The sequence below is a fragment of the Camelus ferus genome, chromosome 34 (assembly GCF_009834535.1).
Source record: "Camelus ferus isolate YT-003-E chromosome 34, BCGSAC_Cfer_1.0, whole genome shotgun sequence".
Taxonomy (NCBI): Eukaryota; Metazoa; Chordata; class Mammalia; order Artiodactyla; family Camelidae; genus Camelus; species Camelus ferus.
In genome coordinates, this window is record NC_045729.1 from 9,548,012 (window position 1) to 9,570,017 (window position 22,006).

General features: G+C 40.3%; 1 protein-coding gene across 13 annotated transcripts in view; it reads right to left on the bottom strand.

The window, feature by feature from the left end:
* PLEKHA5 (pleckstrin homology domain containing A5) overlaps positions 1-20,456 on the bottom strand; it is a 211,408-nt gene extending 190,952 nt beyond the window's left edge. For 4 of the 13 annotated variants that reach the window (XM_032473286.1, XM_032473272.1, XM_032473277.1 and 1 more), the window contains exons 1-3: positions 20,192-20,421; positions 19,962-20,041; positions 17,636-17,693 (exon numbers count right to left, since the gene is read on the bottom strand). In XM_032473286.1, coding sequence (XP_032329177.1) covers positions 17,636-17,693; positions 19,962-20,041; positions 20,192-20,283 — 230 coding nt within the window. In that variant the 5' untranslated portion in view covers positions 20,284-20,421. Of the gene's footprint in view, positions 1-17,635; positions 17,694-19,961; positions 20,042-20,191 lie in introns of all 13 variants that reach the window. The other 9 variants (XM_032473273.1, XM_032473271.1, XM_032473278.1 and 6 more) reach the window with 7 other exon arrangements.
* Positions 20,457-22,006: the final 1,550 nt, after the last annotated feature.

Here is a 22,006-nt window from a genome sequence, read left to right on the forward strand (position 1 = left end):
TTCTTCTTGCTCCACCTTCTTCCTTCCAGGCCTGAAGTCCGACAGTCTAACATTTCAACAAATTCATCACACCCTGAAACTCTCCCGCTCATCTGCTTTTCATTGCTTTCATCTGGAAAAACTCTCTGTGGCTCCAACTATTCATTTTCTCTGAGCTCCCACTGTCCACGAGCCTCCCTAAAGAGTCCACAAACACTTAGCAAGTGTTTACAATGTACCAGAGACATAGCATACAACACGCTGTGTTTTAATGAGTTGCTGACTTGTTTACCACAAAAATTCAACAAGTATTTATTGAGCATATCCTAAGAAGAGGAAGGCACTATTCTAAGCTCTGGGAAGTCAGTAGTGAGCAGGTGTGAGGAGGTCTCTGCTCTTGGGAAGCTTACATCCCAGTGGGAAGAGACAAGTGATAAAAAAGTAAATGAACAAGAACTCGAGCCAGTGCTAAGTACCATGAGGAAGATAAAACATGGTAGGTAACATGACAGCAAGTGCCTGGTCAATGGGCCTTCGGTGTGGGCAGGGCAGGGGAGGTCATCTACTTGAGTAGATCATTCATGCATATTACTAACTGTCCATACACCACCACCAACAAAACATACTGACCATCATGTGTAACAGTTCCTACCTTCAAGAGGTTTAAAATCTTCATGAGATGAAAACTTAAAATGGTATTTCTGAACCACTATTAGTAGGCCCAGTATTTTCAACTATTTTCCAGCATAAATGACACTGGAGTATGTTGTCTTATAGATCCAATGTTATGACCTTGCAAAACAAGTACCCAAGTATTTCTTATGCATACCATGCTTTATAGTTTTTCAAAGTTTGTTCACATAAACTCACATCATATACCTATAAAATAGGCAAGACAAGAATTACCCCCTCCATTTTACACATGAAGAAACTGGTTCATACTGGGAGTGAGAAAAAGACAAATGAACTTATTTACAAAAAACAGAAACAGACTCAGACATAGAAAACAAACTTATAGTTATGGGGTAGGGGAGGAGGGGAGAGGGTAGGAAGCGATAAATTGGGAGATCAAGATTTGCAGATACTAACTACTATATATAAAGTAGATAAACAAGTTTATACTGTATAGCACAGGAAACTATATTCAATACCTTGTAGTAACACAGAATATGAAAATGAATGTATGTATGTATACATATGACTGAACTACTGTGTTGTACACCAGCAACTGACACACTGTAAACTGACTATACTTCAGTATAAATAAATAAATAAATAAATAAATAATAAATAAATAAAGGGAGTGAGCAATCTTCTCCAAGTTGTATGGTTAACAGGTAACACAGCCAAGGTCTGACCCTTGGCTGCTTTCCACTTCACTAGAGTATTCAGTGGCCAGAGGCTTACAAATATGTACACAGTAGTCAGAGAAAAAAGAGCATGCTCCTCTTGGCAAATCTAAATGGCCTGCAAAGGGCCTAAATCATATTGTGCTTGAAACTCCTGATTTCCTATGTAAATGCACACTAGACTCTGCACTGGGCTGTGGACAAGTTAGCACCCCTGTTTACACTTATTTTTAAAACACAAAATAAGAAAAAGAAAAAAAGCTTTACTAAGATGTAAGACATGGATTGACAACAATACATGAATAGAATCTAAAAATAAAGACATATAATGAGAACGTATAACCAAAAACTTTTTACTTGTCAAGGTGCACAATCAAAATATTTTGGAAAGATCTACCAACAGCAAAAATACAAATAAGTCGATAGAAACACAAATCATTAAGAAGATAACAATAGAAAAATAGAGAAAATATATAGAAGGGGCAATCTGCAGAAGAGGGACAAAAAGGCACAGAGGGAACAGATGACAAGCCCGGCCAAAACCAGGAACATGTGAATTCCAACAAATACTACTTTGGTCTATTAGATTACTCAAAATTTCAGACAGGAGACGAAAATCCTATACACTGCATGATGCAAGGATAAAATGGTGAAGATTTTTTTTTTGGAAATTGACCTAACTGTAAACCACAAACAGTAAAACGTTAAATGAATCTGAACACGACTGTCAGAGGGCTCCAATAGTTGGCCCAACTCCAGTTCCCAAAGGCATTTAGGGAGTGAATGCACTGTTATCGTTTGAGGCTTTCTGATTCATTATGCAGTTTTGCACAATGTGTCACTTTCTACCACTTTCTTATTTTTTTGTGACTCTATGAACTTAATGAAAAACACTGCTTCCCATTAATCTTATAATTATACATTTTAATCATTTCAACATTTTTGGACCCCACTTACGGTGTTTTTAGCAGGGTTTTACTATGTTTGTCAGAAGCTAAAATACACATATACAGTCTAACTCAGCAATTCCACACCTAACAGTTATCTTATAAGAATATTTGCATACTACCATAAAGTTTATGTATAAGGATGTTCACTACAGCACTTTTAGAAACTGAGGGAAAAAAATAGAAAAAACTAAATGTCCAACATTAAGGGTATAGCTAAGTAACTGGAGCATATTTTGCAGCTATTGAAAGAATGATGTTGACTTCTAACTACTAATATGAAAAGACTTAGATATTTAATAAAAAGGAAAGGTCAAAGAATTGTACATATAGGACAAGCTCACTTTGGTAAAAATAAATAAATACGTGTGTGTGTATGTATTGTGTATGTGTGTATGTATGTACAGGTATGTAAATTTAAAGGAGGGGGTGTAGAAGGACAGGCACCAAACTGTTGACACATGTAACCTCCTCTTGGGGAGCACAGTATATGGAGTGAGAGGGAAAAGCATAAAAGAGGACTCCACACTTCAGGAGGAAGGAGGAATAGTAATATTTTCCTGTGAGTCTCCCTGGGAATGCATATGGCTACTCTTAAATATTGCCACTGATAATGCCAGTTAAATCTCATGAGTTAATCCAAAGGTCAAGTTCAAAACTCAGTCAAGCATTTAAAGTCACACACTCACGCATACAAATACGTACAAAGGTGAGATTATCTGTCCATCCACCTAGCTATTCACCCACCCCCACATCCGACCTTGGGCACTGTCTTAATCACCGATAGGTACTTTGTTCCTCATCTACGAACTCTGCTAACAGATTTTTCACTTCGTGATAGGCAAGGGCAGTCCTGGGTATTCTGCAAACGAACCTAGTGCCAGACACCAATCATTGATACCTTACACTACCAGCTGTATTTATCGTCAGCATGAAACCCAGGATGAACAAAAACTTAAGACTCAATTTACTCAAGAACCCTGATGTTGTTAAAGTATTTGGGCTTATAAGCAAGCTCCTGAATTGCTCTTCATTTTGAGGTTTGTGGCTTTACTATATGAATTTATAGATACTAAATTAAGGACAATAAGTACATCATTATAGCCACCTCCTCATCTAAGCCCTTGCAATCACCACTACATCACAATATGCCTCCTACTGATTCAGAAGTTGGTCTCCAAACTCTTCCGAATAAAGGCCTCCAAACTGCTACTGCTAATCAGAGTTGCAGTGCTAGCTGAAACTTATTTACCATCTCTGGTGGCCCATTACATCAATAGTCTGCAATGAACCACATCTCCCGGTAGTCAAAGGCCTGTGAAGTCCTCTCTCACTTTTGAGTTTGACCTTGGTCATGTGACTTGGTTTGACCAACAGGATATGAGCAAGTAAAATGCAAGCTGAGGTTTTATAGACACTTGAACCCAGGGACTTGCCTTCTTGAGATGTTCCCTCTTAGAGGCCAGCTGTCATATTACCAGGAAACTCTAGACAGACCACAAAGTGATGTGAGACCATGAGGAGCAAGGACACTGGATATTCCAGCCACAGCCAAGTTCCAGCTGAATGTATCTGTATGAATGACCCCAGTTACAACCACAGCAAACAGATCAGGTTAGCTGAACCCAGCCAACCCAAAGAAAGGTGAGAAATTATAAACCATTGTTTTTCTAAGACACTAAGTTTTGGGACAGTTGGTTATGTAGCAACAGACGACGAAAAGACTAATCACTATTCCAAACTATCTGAATCACTGGTAACAATTCATAAAGATTCTCCATCAGTTACCTTCAGATTTCATCTGTCCAATCAGAGTATTTATTGTAGGTATGAAGAAATGGGGCACTTTTAGACACTCTCGTATACTAAGCAGAGAAAATAACTACACATCTTTGAGGGGGCAATGTGGCGAAATGTTAAGTAATGAACCTTTTAAAAAGCTTACATCCTATCTCAATAATTCCAAGTCTAGGGAACAGACATGCATGACAGAATGTTATAAAAGGATTTTCCTCACAGCAAAAAGTTGGAAACAACACAGTCATCTAAAAACAGAGGAATGATTAAACTATTATATATTCATAAGACAGAACATCAGAGTTATTAGAAAACCTGCTGAATAAATATATAATGATATGAGGACACACAATATAACTTTAATGAAAACAGCACTCAACACAGTATTAACAATAAGACCCAAAACTTTAAAAATATTTATGCATATATACTGAAATATTAATAGAAATTCTCTCTGCATAATGGGACTGGGTGATTTTTATTTTTTCCTTCTTTATACTCTAGTTTTTTCCAAAAGGAAAAAGGCATACATGCTAAACATAGATTTAGAATCATTCTCTGACTTTTTTTTACTGAATTTTTTTAAGATGCCATCATTATTAGATGTACCTACATTCTGTGATAGAACAAATTTTTCAAAATAAATGTAGTATAAAAGATGAATGTTCAAACAAAAAAACTGACATGAAGTTTAACATGTTACTTTCCCTCTATCATTGCCTTATACTATGAAAAATGGACAAGGAGTAATTCCTTATTCCTTTTCAAGATTCTGTCATACCGTCCTATTTTAGTTAGTTTTAAATTTTAGGCTGAACAGCGTTACAGTAAATATTTAATAAAATAGGTATTATATGCATCTTTAACCAAGTTCAGCAGAAGCTGTTGGAATTAGCTCAATATGAAGACAAACTATTTTTCATCTCAGAGGCAAATTCTCTTTTGAAGATCATGTCTACGTGAAGAAATAGTATGTGTAAAGAATCTTAGTCGTTTGGAAGGGATGGGGAGAAAAACCACCACGTGGAACATCTCTGGGAGTTATGCAGCAAGCAGGCTTCGGGGAGCATTACTCAGCACTGATCCTGTGTAGGAATTATTCTCTGAAGTGGCCAGTGATTCCAGAAGAACCAGAGGGAACCCCGGCCCACGGCAGCTGGGTGGAGTAGGTCACAGTGAGGCTGTATGCCACCTGTACTAAATCAAAGTTGGCTCCCTCAACCCCTCCTTGCTCAAGGAAGCCAGGGTAGAGCTGATTTCTACTGCTTCTTCCTCAGAATTCAGCACTTCTTCTTTCGTCCCTGGGTCCAGGCCTGAAGCATCCTACACCAACCTCCAGCTACTCCCTCTGCAATGCAAGGCAGAGAGCATCCTTGAGGGTCACAGTGACTGTCATTTCTTAGAAGATTGGAGATCCTCAGGTTGATCCTAAAGGTCTTCCTGGCCTTTAGCACTGTGCACTGGAGCACAGGGAGGAGCACAGACCTTTGACTGCACAGCCCTTCACAACCCCGCTTCCTACAGGATCGCGCTTTCCTCTCATCACACGGTTTCTTGGAAGGCTTGCCAACAGCAATCTTGGCTGCAGCCAAGGATAGAAAATTACTGAAGACGAGCAGGCCAGTCTTTGCTCCAGCAACTAGCATGTGATACAAGGTGGTCAAAGTACCCTGTCCGAGATTTTTAAACTTGGGAATAGAGAAAAAACCTTATTTTTTGATTTAAAAAGCTACAAGGGTGTAATTGGGGTCTGTGGGCAATCTTTTCTCTACTTAAGTGGAGAAAAGTTTTTTAAAGTGGAAAAAAAAGTGGGTAGAAAGAGCTCTGAAGGATTCATTTGTGTCGCTCCTGGAATGAATGTGGGAAAATAGTTTGCTTTTGCTTATAATAGTTAGCTTTGTGTCACTGACATTTGCAACAATACGAAAGCTGACTAAGATGACAAGTGAGAAGCAGAAAAACGCCCCAGGATGTTCAGATTTGGGTAATGACTTGCTTTTCTTACAATCTGTGTTAGGTCTTCATCTCAAACATCTAATCGCCTTTTATGTGTCTAGTGCTGGAAACACAAAGATGATTCTGACATAGACTCTGCCTTCAAAGAGTTAATAGTCCAGAGGGACTCCCTTGGGTGCTTCTGCAATTACTGGCCACTTCAGAGAGTAATTCCCAAGCCGCTTGGAGGCTACTATGAAGTGGTCAAGGAATTCCCCGAGTGCCTCTGAAACATCTATCATCAGAACTGCGTGAGGACAACTCTCGGCTTCTCTCGGGCTCTCTAGCACCTGCTGACTCTACTGGTCTACACGTTTGCTTCATTCACACTATTTCTGACAGTACACAGACTCCAACATCTCCCCTGTTCTCCAAACCACAGCAGCTCACACCGTGAACGTTTCTAAATGGAAATGGCACGGTCAGGGGCCAGGTCTGGGTTTCAGCTGTCCCCCGACAGGCCCCACAAATCCCGCATCATCTTGGCATCATCGTGGACCCAGTCCTACAATCAGGCCTCTGAGCAGATCCCACCTGTCTCTTGGAGGAGAATCACAAGCCAAACTGGAGAAACGGCTGATTTACTAATTCATATTGGGATAGATAGGTGTCACATGGAGAATATTTAAATTTCACAAAGAGCCACACTCTAAGGTTTCTGAATAATGTGGAATTAAGTTGACTGTCATCATCAAAATTCGTCAATCAACAAATATTTATTGAGGAACTACTATGAGGAAGGCTTAGGCTGAGGGACTAAAAACACAGCAATGAACAAGACTGCTTTTCATGCAGCTTACCCACCATATGTTATTAAACAACTGTTGGCTTGATTCTAAAATGTACTTTTTAAATACACTATTTCTGATATGAAGATTAATGGGTCTGTTTATTTAATTCGGTCATATCTCTTCCCACCACTCCCCTGAAAAGCTGTCATTATTATTAAATCAATGGTACTGATAATCACTGACAGCCGAAAAGAAATGTGGTAGTTATACAATTAAATATTTAATCACAGTCCTGTTAAGTGCTAAAAAGAATTACACAGAGAGAATCTGATACGGCACAGAACTTATACAGGAGGGGCTCCATTAGGCCGCCCAAGGTCTCATCTTAACGCAGCAGCCGGAGTGACCCTTTCAGAGGGTGGACACATGTGTCCTGCCTTGCTCAGCTCTCGGTGGCTCCACATCTCCTTGCGGGACAGCCAGTTACATCAACCAATGAGTCCCACACAGGCCGGCCCTTCCTTCCGACTTCACCTGCTTTTCCCCCACACCCTCTCCTCATTCTTCCTCTCCCTATCCTCTGTACCCTGCTTAATTTTCTTCTTGCAGCATTTACATATTCTTAGATACCATGAAATGTACTTATTTGTTATCTTTTCTTTGTCTGACATTCTCTCCCCCACCATCCCACTCCGCAGAACGGAAGAGTTTTCTGGTCTGTTCTGTTTCATGATGTTTCCTCATCACTAGGGCACATAATTATGAGTTCAAAATGTATTGAAGAAAATGGAAAGACAAAATGCATCGGTGAACGATTGATGTGATTAACTGGTAGACCTTGCCACTGGGACTGAAATAATAGTCCAAATCGGTCATCTGAGGCTTCCTCTCTATCAGAGTAACCTCTGCTGCAGGTTTTCTCTTTTTTCTAAATTTCCACATCACACCTAACCCCACCCCAAGTCTTTCTTTAGATATGGCAACGCTTTCTCTCAGGTTAAGGTCCAACCTCAAGCCTAACGTGCTATTTATTCTCCATCTTTCAGGTGATTGCACTGCTCTGTCCTGATCTCCCTGTAGAGTAAAAAGCTGAACTTCCAGAGGAAGGCTTATTCCTCACGTTTGTGAGAAAGGTCCTCTTCCAGGAACCCCCATATTGGGCCAAGTTCTCTGGATATATCTGGTCAAAGCATGCACACTTCACAGCGTTTATCAGTCTACAATGACATCTGTGATTATGTTATTACTGTCTCCCTCACTAATTTAACTATAAGCTCCTAAGAGCACTTGGCACATGGTACTCAGTAAGTAACTGTTGAATGAATAACTAGATGGACGAAGATGACATTCCTGGCTTGGATCTACACGCTAAGTGGAGATAATCAGATACCTGAGATAGCATTTTGGGGGTGTGTGGGGGTTTCATTGTACATGGGAGAGGAATAAAGGTAATAATGTTGGGAGTCCTTTGGAAGGGTCAGATTTTAGTCACCTAAATACTCTGTCCTCCGAAGATAAGCAGCTCAAAAACCAAACCATCATTAACACCTCCAGCTGGAGCTCCCCTGAATCACCTACTCCTTCATTCTGGTCAAGGGAACCAATCATTCTTTCAGACACTCCAACACAAAGGCTTTGAGCAGCTTTTGACCTCTCTTTCTCTGACAACCTCCCAGCTCAGCAAGGCTCCCAAAGCCTGTCAACTCCTCTTTAATATCTTTGATCAATGGCCTCCTTCCTTTCCATTCCCCCTGCTACCAACTTAGTTCAAGCAATGAACCCCCAGATTACAGCAAAACACCTAGAACTGGTCTCCCTGATTCCAGGTTTGCTGCTTTCTTATCCATGCTGGCTATGTTAAAATCTCTCCTAAAACCTTCACTTTACGCTATTAATGCTATACTGAAAAACATTTGCAATGGCTTGCCTAGAAATAAAAATCTCAGCCTGACATTCAAAGACCAGACACAATATAGCTCCCAACAGTATTCCTCGGCTGACTCCCCAATATCTTGGCATTTCCTATGGTAACATCACTTACCAGCAGGGCAGTTACCACACTATTCATCACACATTACACATGTCCCCACCCCCACGAAATTTATGCTGCCAGCCATCTGTATCAACCCATCTGAATTCTATCCATACCCTCAAGGCCTAGCTCAACTCCTGCCCCTTCCTTCAAGCCTCTGCAGGACAGCCTGGTCTAAGTAAGCTGCCTCTTCCTCCTCTGATTTCTTAAGACACCATGTGACAGACAACCAGCATCGTTTTTCACATTAACCCCAAGTTACACATATACATGTATTCATGTAACTTTCCACCATTAACCCCAACTTACACACATCTGTTATAGAAAAATGAAAAGGTCCCAGGAGACAGCATTTATCCACAAATGCTGAGAAACCCTTTCTCTTTCACAGGACAGAGGTGCCTCGACAGGGATGTTTACATCCTACCAGTCCCCAGGGCCTCCAACTCTTTGACTCTTCTTACTAATTCTCCTTCTATTCCCCAGTTTCTCCCCTCTTCCTAAACTACACCAGCTTTGGGAATAAGAAAAACAAAGAGGTCTATCCACAGTAGGAGAAAAATCCTTTAAGAAATCCAGAAAGGGTTTGCAAAAATGCAACCAAATGAGTTGTGGGGACTCCTCTTGATCTATCCCGACTAATGCTTCCAGAGGCTAGGTTATCATCAGCATAGACACCATTTATTCCAAGGCTTCCCAGAAGCCTGAAGCTCTACGCAGACACTACAACAACACAAGGAGCAGGCTGGTCCTGGGCAACGGCCCCGGGGCTGAAAAGGACGTGAGATGCCATGATAAAATTCCCTATTAGCTGGAAATCCTGGCATCCACAACCTTGAAACTCTATATCATTTTATCACTGAAATAATGTTACTTATGGTAAACTTTCCTAACCTGTCACAAAACACTCTGCTTTTACTTTTATGATGATGCCATTTTAAAATTACATGTTCGTTCCATGTTTTGTTTTAATGTCCGTTTTTCCTACCAGCCAGGAAGGCTCCAGGAAGGTGGGGTCTCTGTTTTATCTCCAAACACCTAGAACAGCGCCTAGCACTTACTAGGCACTCCTGAGTGGATATAAAGGAATGACCAAGTTCCAAGATTCAGTTCATATAACACTAGTCAACAGGTTTCTAGTGGGTTAAATAAGCTTTTATTTGTAGGCTGGCCTCTTAAACTAACCGTTGTACTTGTTTCTATGAAACGGTACCTCTGGTCCCAAGCAACTTACTTATGGAGGAACACGTACTACAGGACCTGTTTATACTGCCCTGCATTTTTAGGTCTAGAAGGGTTTGTCCCCAGAGACCTTAATTTAAATGTTAGTGACTGATAGTGAAGCTGTATGACCTAGGAAGACCCTTAACCTCTTTAAGCCTCTTTCAGCCTCTCAGTTTCTGGAGGAAAAAAAAAGGAAGAAGAAAAAGACAACGAAAGATTGTGAAGATTAAATTAACTCAAAGCTGGGGTGCAGTGCCAAGCACTCGAGCTCGTGTGCCCCACACCATCTCCCTCTGGTAACACACTGCACGTTTTTCTCTATATTACAAACTCCTTGAAGGTCGAAAACCATAGTTCATACTTGTGTTGCACCTAATGAAATAGCCTAAAGTGCTTTACACACTTACTCCAAAAAACTGTTATGAATACAAAAAATACAATGTTCACGAATTGTTCTGAAACATTATTATATCGCTGTACCTACTCAGAATGCTACAGTGCTAACATACCAAACAATTTTAAACATCAACTATATCACAACATATTCTAACATTTTTGTGGCAGTTATGCTCCCTATTTTCCCTCATAGTTTGAGCTGTGATAATCAAAGAAAAGAGATTTTCTTCTCACTTGCAACTTTAAATGGCTATTTTATACCAGCATTCCCCTCACTGCAGGTTAGTTTGAAATTCCAAGCACACACTAGATCCAGCTATTGCAGATACTGAAATGAAATCTCATTAGTCAAAAAACAAACAAACAAACTTGGCTATATTTGCATAGCTAAGAAAAAGTTCAATTTTCAGAGCTTAAAATTTTAAATCAAGAGAAAGCAATATGAAAATATAACCTCACAAAATTTACATACTATGTTATTATCCTACCAAGACATTTTTGATTGCCAAACCTGCCACACAGAACAATGACCTTTAAATAATGAGAACAAAGTTTCTCACTATTCAGAGAGCATTGTTTTAAGATTTACTTAGCACTTTAAATTAACCATCTTAAAGCTTTGAAGCACAAAGGAATAGTCAATGACACATCCATTTTAAGCTACCACGACCTGTCATTACCAAGTCATTAGGTTATATTTTCAAGGAGGAAGCAGAAAGCTTTGTAACCTTCAAATATAAGATTATCTTTTGTACTTTATGGGCTAAGTTATTTGAATACTCAAAGCTTTATTTTATAAATTATAAAAATCACTGATAGTTTTCAGCATTCTTCCTAAAGACAAAAAGCATGAATTAAGTGTTAAAAAGCAATATGGTATGAACAACTCTATGGAAACAAATTGGACAACCTAGAAGAAATGGACAAGTTTCTGGAAACATACAGTCCACCAAGACTGAATCAACAAGAAATAGATCACTTGAACAGACTGATCAGTACAACTGAAACAGAATCAGCAATAAAAAACCTTCCTGCAAACAAAAGTCCAGGACCAGATGGCTTTACTGGAGAATTCTATGAAACATACAGAAAGAATTCATACCTATCCTTCTCAAACTCTTCCAAAAATTGAAGCAGAGGGAATACTCCCAAAATCATACTATGATGCCACCATCCCCCTGACCAAAACCAAAGACACTACCAAAGAAAATTACAGGCCAATATCATTGATGAACATAGATTCAAAAATCCTGGACAAAATATTAGCAAACAGAATCCAACAGCACATAAAAAAGATCATACACCATGATCAAGTTGGATTTATCTCAGGGACAAAAGGATGGTTCAACATATGCAAATCAATGTGATACACCACATCAGCAAAAGAAAGGACATGATCATCTCAACAGATGCAAAAAAAGCATCTGATAAAATTCAATACCCATTTATGATAAAAACTCTTTATCAAAGTAGGTATAAAGGGAACATATCTCAACATAATAAAAGCTATTCATGACAAACCCACAGCCAGCATAATACTCAGCGGTGAAAAGCTGAAAGCCTTCCCACTAAAATCTAGAACAAGACAAGGATGCCCACTCTCACCACTTCTATTCAACATAGTATTCGAAGTCCTAGCCACAGCAATCAGGCAACAAACATAAATAAAAAGGATCCAAATTGGAAGAGAAGAGGTAAAACTGTCACCATATGTGGATGACATGATACTATATATAGAAAACCCAAAAAGCTCCACATAAAAACCACTAGAGCTGATAAAAGAATTAGGCAAGGTAGCAGGATACAAGATTAACATACAGAAATCAGTTGCATTTCTTTATACTAACAATGAAATATCAGAAAAAGAGTAAAAAAACAAGCCTTTAAAAAATCATATCCAAGACAATAAAATACTTAGGAATAAATCTGACCAAGCAGGTGGAAAACTTATACATGGAGAACTACAAAACACCGATAAAGGAAATTAAAGATGACTTAGAGAAATGGAAAGATATCCCATGCTCTTGGGTTGGAAGAATCAATATTGTTAAAATGGCCATACTGCCCAAGGCAATCTACAGATTCAGTGCGATCCCTATCAAATTACCCAGGACATTTTTCACAGAACTAGAACAAATAATTCTAAAATGTATATGGAATCACAAAAGACCCAGAATTGTCAAAGCATTACTGAAGAAAAAGAAAGACGTTGGAGGAATAACACTCCCAGACTTCAGACAATACTACAAAGCTACAGTAATCAAAACAGTATGATATCGGCACAAAAACAGACATATAGATCAATAGAATAGAATAGAGAGCCCAGAAATAAACCCACAGACCTATGGTCAATTAATCTTTGACAAAGGAGTCAAGAATATACAATGGAGAAAAGATAGTCTCTTCAGCAAGTGGTGTTGGGAAAACTGGATAGCAGTTTGTAACAATGAAGTTAAAAGATTCCCTCACACCATACATGAAAATAAGACTCAAAATGGCTTAAAGACTTAAATATAAGATAAGACACTATAAATCTCCTAGAAGAAAACATAGGCAAAACAGTCTCTGACATCTCAGCAATGTTCTCCTAGGGCAGTCTACCCAGGCAATAGAAATAAAAGCAAAAATAAACAAATGGGGATCCAATTAAGCTTATAAGCTTTTTCACAGTGAAGGAAACTGTAAGCAAAACAAAATGACAACCTACAGAATGGGAGAAAATATTTGCAAATGATGCAACTGACAAAAGTTTAATTTCTAGAAGACATAAACAGCTTATACAACTTAATAAGAAAAAAACAAACAACTCAATCCAAAAAAGGGCAGAAGACCTAAATGAAACAGTTCTCCAATGAAGACATACGAATGGTCAACAGACACATGAAAAAATGCTCAACATCACTAATTATCAGAGAAATGCAAATCAAAACTACAATGAGGTATCTATCACCTCACACCAGACAGAATGGCCATAATTAAAAAGTCTACAAACAATAAATGCTGGAGAGGGTGTGGAGAAAAGAGAGTCCTTGTACACTGTTGGTGGGAATGTAGATTGGTGCAGCCATTATGGAAAACAGTATGGAGATTCCTTAAAAGACTAAAAACAGACTTACCATATGATCTAGCAATCCCACTCCTGGGCTTATATCCAGAGGGAACTCCAGTTCGAAAAGACACATGCACCCCAGTGTTTATAGCATTGTTTACAATAGGTTGTTGGAAACAACCTAAATGTCCATCAAGAGGTGACTGAATAAAGAAGTTGTGGTATATTTATACAACAGAATACTACTCAGCCATTAAAAAAATAAAGTAATGCCACTTGCAGCAACATGGATGGACCTGGAGATTGTCATTCTAAGTGAAGTTAAGCCAGAAAGAGAAAGAAAAATACCATACGATATCACTCATATGTGGAATCTAAAAAAAGGAAAAAGAAGACACTTATGAACTCATTTACAAAACAGAAACAAACTCACAGATATAGTAAACAATCTTACTGGTTACCGGCGGAAGCGGGTGGGAAGGCATAAATCTGGTAGTTCAAGATTTGCAAATATTTACTACATATAAAAATAGATAAAAAAACAAATTTCTTCTCTATAGCATGGGGAGCTATATTCAATATCTTGTAATAACCTTTAATGAAAAAGAATATGAAAATGAATGTGTATATATATGTATGACTGGGACACTGCTATACACCAGAAATTGATACACTTGTAACTGACTACACTTCAATTAAGAAGAAATAATAAAAACTAAAAAAAAAAAGCAAAAAGCAAATTCAAACTCTGTGTATATATATTTACATACACACGTAGTAAAATAATTTAGAGGATGGCTAGCTTAAGGCAGCTTTTCTTATAAAAAAAAGTTAAGTATTTATCTTTACAATAAAGAATTAATTTTCAAATATTAACATTTTTCTGGCCAAACTGATTTAAAGTAAAACACATTCTCTATATTATACAGTCTGTTTCCTAACTGCAAACTTTCATGAAAGAACCAATTTCACAAACTGTATAAACTGATTATCCAACTCAGATCCACACAACTCTCAACTGTAATCATGTCCTCTGCTGACACTGCTCAGCACTGTTTACTGTTTCAATGCAGCTCCCCCTGGAAGAGAAGTATACAAAGCACAAAACGCAGCGCCAGAAAGCAAGCACGCACACAGGGCTCTGGCTCTTCTGACTTAGACTTACACGGTGTTATCTACACAAAGCTTAGAGAGAGATTAAATAGGTAAGTAGGACAAGAAAGCTAAGTAACTTTCCACATTCCCCACAGTATCTCCGCTTAGCACTGGGAGTTCATTATTTTGTAGAATATTGTAAATTTCCAGAACAGTATAAAATTCAAGGAAATTTGAAAGCGGGCTGGGATTGAGAAGTTGCCTTTTCCAGCCAGCCTAATGTAAAGACGTGAAGACTAAGCTCCAAGGTCTTAGAAGATCAAGGTCACAGTCCCACCTTCTGACTCCTCCCCACAAGAGTGCTCTTCTTCTGACTGCCCGCAGGGATGCACTCGTAGATACCAAAATATAAGCCAAAGATAAATTCTTCTTGGCAATCTGCCATCTTGAACAACCACCAACGTGTGTTCAGGAGAGAAATAATTTGAGAGTTAAATGTACTTCACTTGGGAACCAAAGTAGAAACAACTCTAGTTCTTTTGGTCTCCCTTCTTGCTCTGGGAGCCTCCCAGGAATACAGGATTAGGAGTAGAAAGAGGATCCACGTGTCTTTTATTGGCCTCTCATATTCCCCTTTCCCATGTGAACAAAATCCACCCTGCTCACTATATCCTTTTCTTCTAATGTGACCAATAAACTCCTTTCTTCATCTAAAAAAGAACCAACAGTGAGAAATCTATCCACCAACAGTAATCACTTCCCTACTTCAGACTCCTATCCTTTCTTCCACTCTAATAGTCTAAATATAGTTCATGTTCCTGCTGTTTCTCATCTTGCTGTCTTCGCAGACTAGAAGTTCCAAGGGCATGTTTCTGCTGTTTTATTATGTGGCGTGACAAAGGAAAGAGTAATTCTTCTGACGACATCCACGATTAAAATGAGGTTCAGACGCAGTAACATATGTGAAAACACTTCGTAAATCGTGACGTTTAAGATAAAATAGTGCGCCCCTGTTATACTAGAACGATCAAGCATCCCTAATTGCACATAACAACACAAGTAAAAACTTTCTAGGAAATTTCAGCCTACCTTAGGGGTTCAACTAGTCTTGAAAGAAATTAGTCTTCTGACATAACCCAGAAAGGAAAAGCAGTAGCACCCAACACTAAGCGTATCATGTATTTGTCAATGGTTATTTTACTTAAAAGAAGTTTAATGAGTGTATATTTCTATAACATGCTCAATGTTAAGAAAAAATTACTTTCACAATATAAATTTGTTATTGCTACTTTTGGATACAATGAATTTGGCTGTCTATCAATACCACATGATTAAAACCCACTAGTTTAAAAATGTACCCCAAGTTAAAGTCAAATTATTACAGCTCTTGTATTATTGTCCTCATTTACCTCAGAAACTTACTTAGGCATGAAACTCAATTAAAATTCTAATTTGTTTAAGTCAACATAAAAGAAACTCTAATCAAAACGGCTAGTAAAAACAAAAGAAAACTTGGTCTTTCTAACAGCTTAGTTCTAAATTAACATACATACTCGGTCCACACACACGAACATTTTGTATTGTCAAATAAACATTCATCTAAGGATGTACACATTCATAGAAATTAAAATATTAAAATAAAAGAATTGCAGTGTTACTCCTAGTCTGTAAGATCAGCTGCGCTTAATGTACAGTAGTTAAAATTATATGGGATAAAAATATATGAACTCCATCAAATTGTCTTCTTCAGAAATATCAATACTTTGTTCAAAAATAGAAGCATCCTTTCCATAGCAGTACAAACTCACTTTAATTCAGGGTGAAAATAACTACCAGAAAAAAATACTTGGTGACTCTGCACTTTACTCGTGCCTTTATTTTTTAGGCCATCTAATAATGTACAGCACAATCTCCAAATAAAAGACGTAAATCAAAAATACTCAGAGACGGACCACATCATTAAACTATACTCCATCCCTGTATCTTAATTCTGCTTTCTTTATTTCTACATCCAAAAGGAAGCATTCTTAATACTTATAATTATCCACTGGCATTTTATATAAATATAATTCTAACAATGTTAAAACCACACAGGTAACTATAATTTAGTGTAAGTATGGCATCATCCTTAAAATGGTACTAAGTAAAATATCTCACTGGGTCTGATGAAATAAGAGGCACCTTTAGCTAGGTACCTGTTTTTTATTAATAAACTATTGACAACTCAACAAAATCTTGTATTAAACATTCTCTTTCAAGCCTCAGTTCCTTAAAATTAAACAAAAAATTTTAAAACAACAAAAACAAGTTCTTAAGTAAATAGCTTCTAATTTAAAATGAAGATAAAATCACCTTTATTTTCCCTTGAAGTTGAGGAAACATTTTGGTACACAATGTCGACCTCAAGCATTGTGTTGGTCTACAAGTACTACCAAGTTAACTCCGAACAGAAATTAGTTCAATATTCTATATAATTAATTTTAAGGTCAGAATTGGTCATTCGTCCTCCAATAAAACATTTAGATATGTATTTTTAAAACTTAAGATATATTTAAATAAACTGAGGCAAATTACAAACAATGCTCCAACAGATGTTCGTGGAAATATTCCATATTTATTTGCTCCTTTTTACTTTCAGCCCTGTCATTGTCCATCAAACTGTAACCCAGCTTTACATCGCTTCTGCTACTTATATTAATAGCTCTGGTCAAAACACATATGAATAGAATTTACTTCAAAAGAAAAAGAAGGTAACATGCTAAAGATAAAATACTATAATGCTCTATCACTCAACAATATATACAGAAGCACTAAAAACGCAATTGAGGCCATAAATGATCTAATTTCCAAGTCAATGAATGTCCAGGCAAGTAGCATAAGAAAACCAAGTGTCATCCTTTCTCTCAAAATTCCAACTCATAAAGTCAATACTATACCATAAACCTTACGAAGTCATGATCATACCTACACATACAATATGCGACTGAAGATTAATCACATGTGAATTACCAAGGGAAAAAAATCGTAATAAAAAAACTCACTTTATATAGTATCTTGCACCTTCAAAAGTATATGCTTCTTCCCAGCCAGTAGGCAAATCTAAAAAACATATATTTCACAGTTAGTACTATTTTAATAGGACAGCAAAATAAGTTTCAAGCCATTTTAATCATTCACTTTCATGATCAGCTATTTTCATTTAAGTAGTTTTCTAACAGCAAAAAAATGCATTAGACCGGTAATAATACTCATAGTGGATACAGCATCATTTTTGGGGAAATGGGAATTCAATTTAAAGCCACTAGAAAAGTATCAACAATGTTAGAGACTATCTGACATAATCATACACTTTAATGATCAGAGTAGAGAGGAACTACGCCCTAGCATCCAAAAAAGCCAAGGGATGCCTTCGAATCCCAGTACCCATGAAGGGTAGGCCAAAAAGTCCCCTAAAACCAAAGAAAGCAAAAAACCACACATAAAAGGCAACACCTGCTTCTTCTTAGGTATGTTGTGTCTATTTAAGATCATACTTTTCAGTCACACAAGTGATTCCATCCAGGAAGTGTCACTGATGAGAAAGAACTTCCTAAGTACATAATTAGGGGGAAAAGAAATATGACATCACATACTTATACGTATGTGTTTCAAACAGACTTGACTTCAAGGGATGAGAAGTTTCAGGTAATAAACCTGGGAATAAAGCAGGTGAATGATGGTAACATTCTGTGTTACATATTACTTACAAATAACCAGTGGCTTGGATTTAATCATACCACCACTTTGGAATTAAAAAAAAAAAAACCTACTGATGTGCGTATGAAACCACAAAGTCAAAGCAAAGTAAATCAAACCAGGAAAAAAAAATCAGTCATTTCTCAAAAATAAACTTAACACGAAATCATATAATAAAATCTTTCTGAAGTGTGAATGTTATCAAATCTGTGGGGGATTTATATTTCACATAACTAAAGTAAGCGTGAAATAATTCCATGAGATGTTTAGACTAAGAAATCTAAATATACTGTCTTTCACAACATAAGGCAAAGAGGCCATCAGAATTGAAATACGTATGCAAAACATGAAGTGTACACTGAAGTCAAGACAGCACCGGGGAGCTATGAAGTATGACGGTGTATTAGTCAGAAATGCCTTAAAAATGTAACCTCACCATGCTTGCTACACCAGCTTTCCCTATCCTCCTCCACCTTTTTGCAAATCTGGAGATATTAGTCACTTCACTGAGTCCCAGAATCTAATAGAGAAGTCAGGCTTGTTTGATATCCTGACAACTTTAAGAGACTCAGAATCTGAGTTGGAGAGGAAAGTATCCCGGAGGGGCAGCTCTCCAGGACTGCTGAAGCCGGCCTCACCTTCCACCCAAACTGTTCTCCAGCCCTTCCAATCGCCAGAAATCGAGGCTGGCCGGTACGAGAACACATGTTACGTTTCAAAGACAAACAAGTTTCAAGAATGTACACAAAGAATGACAAAAGAAAGCCAGACTAGCACTGAAGCTCCAAGCAGCCCTTCTACAGTTCCACTCGCATGCGGTATTCAAACAAGCTAACGAAGGCACAGGAGAGGTCTGCTTCCCCGCCGACCCTTTCCAATCGGGGCATCAATACCCACACGCGGGACACCCCCAAGCACGCCCACCGCCTCCTGGCGGCGTGTGCAACCTCCGCGCTGCCGCCGGGGACTTTGAATCTGGCTGGCCGGCAACTGGGGCTGCAAATGCCTCCTCCGGCCCCGGCCGCTCCTCCGGTGTCAGGAGGGAAGGCGCCCGGCGTTTCCTGAGAGGCTCCATCGCGGAAAGGATCGCAGCACCCCCCAAACTCCACTCCGCCCCCTCAATCGGCTACCTCCCGACAAGTCCCACCTCGGAGGAGGGCGCCGCACAGGAGGGGGAGGATGTGGATACGGTCTCCCAGCGGACAAGCCGCAGGGTCCCGGGCTGCCGGGAGGGGAGTGAGAAAGGACTTCCTACCGGGGGGGAAAGGGTGAGGTGGAATGCCGGAGGCGGGAGGAGGATTCACGGGTGGCCGCGGCAGGAAACACTCAGGATCCCAGGTTTCCCGGGAGAGGGGAGTCGGCCACCCTAGGGGCTTCGAGGGCGAGGGGTGACCGGGTCGGGATTGAGGAGAGGGCGCCGCGGGCAAGCGGCGATGAAAGGCGGAGGGGAGGGCTGTCCTGAGACTCAAGGGAAGTCTACCTGCGGCCGCCCCGCCGGCCTCCGCCCCACCTCGCCGCCTCCCGGGGACGGCGGTTCGGGGCAGGTTGCCGGGAGGAGCTGGCGGCCCGGGATCTGCCGCCTCCTCCCGGCGGAGCCCAACTCCGCTCGGGCCCGGCCGGGCTCCGCGTTACCTGTGCTCTGCCGCCGGTGCCCGGTGACCACGGCCTCGCCGGTGACGGGGTGCAGCCAGGTGGTGCTCTTCGCCTCCTCGCTGCAGGGGAGAGAGAAGGGGCCGAGACGGGGCGTGAGCGGGGGCGCGGGAGGAGCCGAGGGGGCCGGAGCGGCACCGACCCGGCTCGTTCCCCCCGCGTCGCCAGCCTCCCGCCCCCTCCGGGCCCCCGCGCGGTCCCCTTCTCTTTACTTGATGAAGAAGACTCGGCCGCCCCGGGTGATCCCGTAAGTCCAGGAGCGGGGCAGGGAGCAGATCCACTCCAGGTTCAGATCCGCCGCCATGTCTGATCCCCAGCCGCCGCCGCCGCCTTCTGCTGCCGCCGCGGCCGCCGAGGGAGGAGGGAGCGAGCGAACGAGCGGAGGGAGCGCAGGGAGCGCGGAGCGAGCGCGGCCGGAGCGCGCCTCCCCGGCCCGGCGCGCCCCCCGCGCGCGCCCTACCCCCTCGGGCGGCGCCCGCCCCGCCGCCCCAGCTGGGTCGGGCCCGCGCCGCCGCCCCTCCGCATCCTCCGCGGCCGCCGGCCGGCCGCCCCGCCGCGCGCTCGGGGGATGGGCGAGCGGCGCCGCTCCCCGCGGCCAAACCCCTCCCCCAACCCCCCTCCCCCGCCGCCGGAGCGTAGGTTCCGGGATCGATTAAAAAACAAAAAAAACAAAAACAAAAACGAAAAAAAAACCCACGTTCTGTCCCCCGGGCTTTGCCCGAAGGATTCCCAGCCCCGAGGGCGATTCAAAGGAAGCGTGATTTGCACGCCCCTGATTTCTCTCTCTTTAAAACAACAGAAACACAGCATCTGAGCTTTGTTTTATAAGAGCTGCTGGATATCCAAGAGATTAAAAAAAAAAAATATATATATATATATATATCGCTTTAAAATAGAAAGCTGTTCTTGTTGAAACACACGGAAGGTTTTTCCTGTTTGTGTTTTGTGTGCCTGATATCAAAGGTTTGACTAGCTGCCGTGGACCCATGAAATATGAGTGGACTCAGACTTGACAAAACAAGTTTACCTCTTTCTAGACCCCTTATTAAATCACATAATGCTTTATAAAATAGACTTGTCTTTTTCAGTTACATTTTTAAAAAGATTCGCTTATTTATCATTCTGAATTTCTACTTTATGCTATCTCCCATAAATTACAATAATACCTAACTTTAAAGAGTCCTTGTAACCATGCACGTTTTTAAGTCCTCACAACAGCCCTATAGATACTATTACAACCCCCATTTTACGGATGGGAAAAATGAAGTTTACAGAAACAGAATAACTTGCCCAGGGTCATAGTACTAAGTGGCAAAGCTTGCATTCAAACTGGCTTTAATATTTCAAAAGTCAAATTGAATAATCACGTTGCTATACTCATTTTAAAAGTCCCCCAGTACGTGTGTACACACACACACACACGCACACATACATACACACACACACCCCTCTATGGTTTTCTGAAGAGAGAAGAGCAGATTTCACTGCAACTAGGATCTCACTTAACATCAGCTAAGAGTACTGGCCTCTTCTCATCGTCTCTGGTCCTCAGCCACACTTGGAATTGCTTCTGCGTCTTTGCAGCAAGATGACTCATGCCAACAGGATACACAGCTCAGTAATAATACTACTACTTGGTATTCTTATAGCACCCTTTTCTGACCAGTTTTGGGTGCCTCTGAAGAATTACCTTATTCATCCTTCCAATCGCTCGAAGAGGCAAATAATCTTTTTCAACAGTTATGGAAACTAAGGCACAGAGAGGGTAAATGACCTTGGCCAAAGCCAGATCCAGCAAGTCAGGTGGGGCCTGGATGAGAATGCAGTTTCACTGGACTTTTTCTCTCCTCCTCCAATTCCCCAAGGCCATTCTGTCTTTGGTGAAAAGGAGTCTGCAATTACTGCTATAATTTTCCTGTCCATCTGCATACACAGGGGAAAAAAATAACATCACTTTAATGTTTTCTCTTTTCGATTCTTTTACAGTCTCCTCTTTCATTTCATTACTTCTTGACATCTTATCTCCT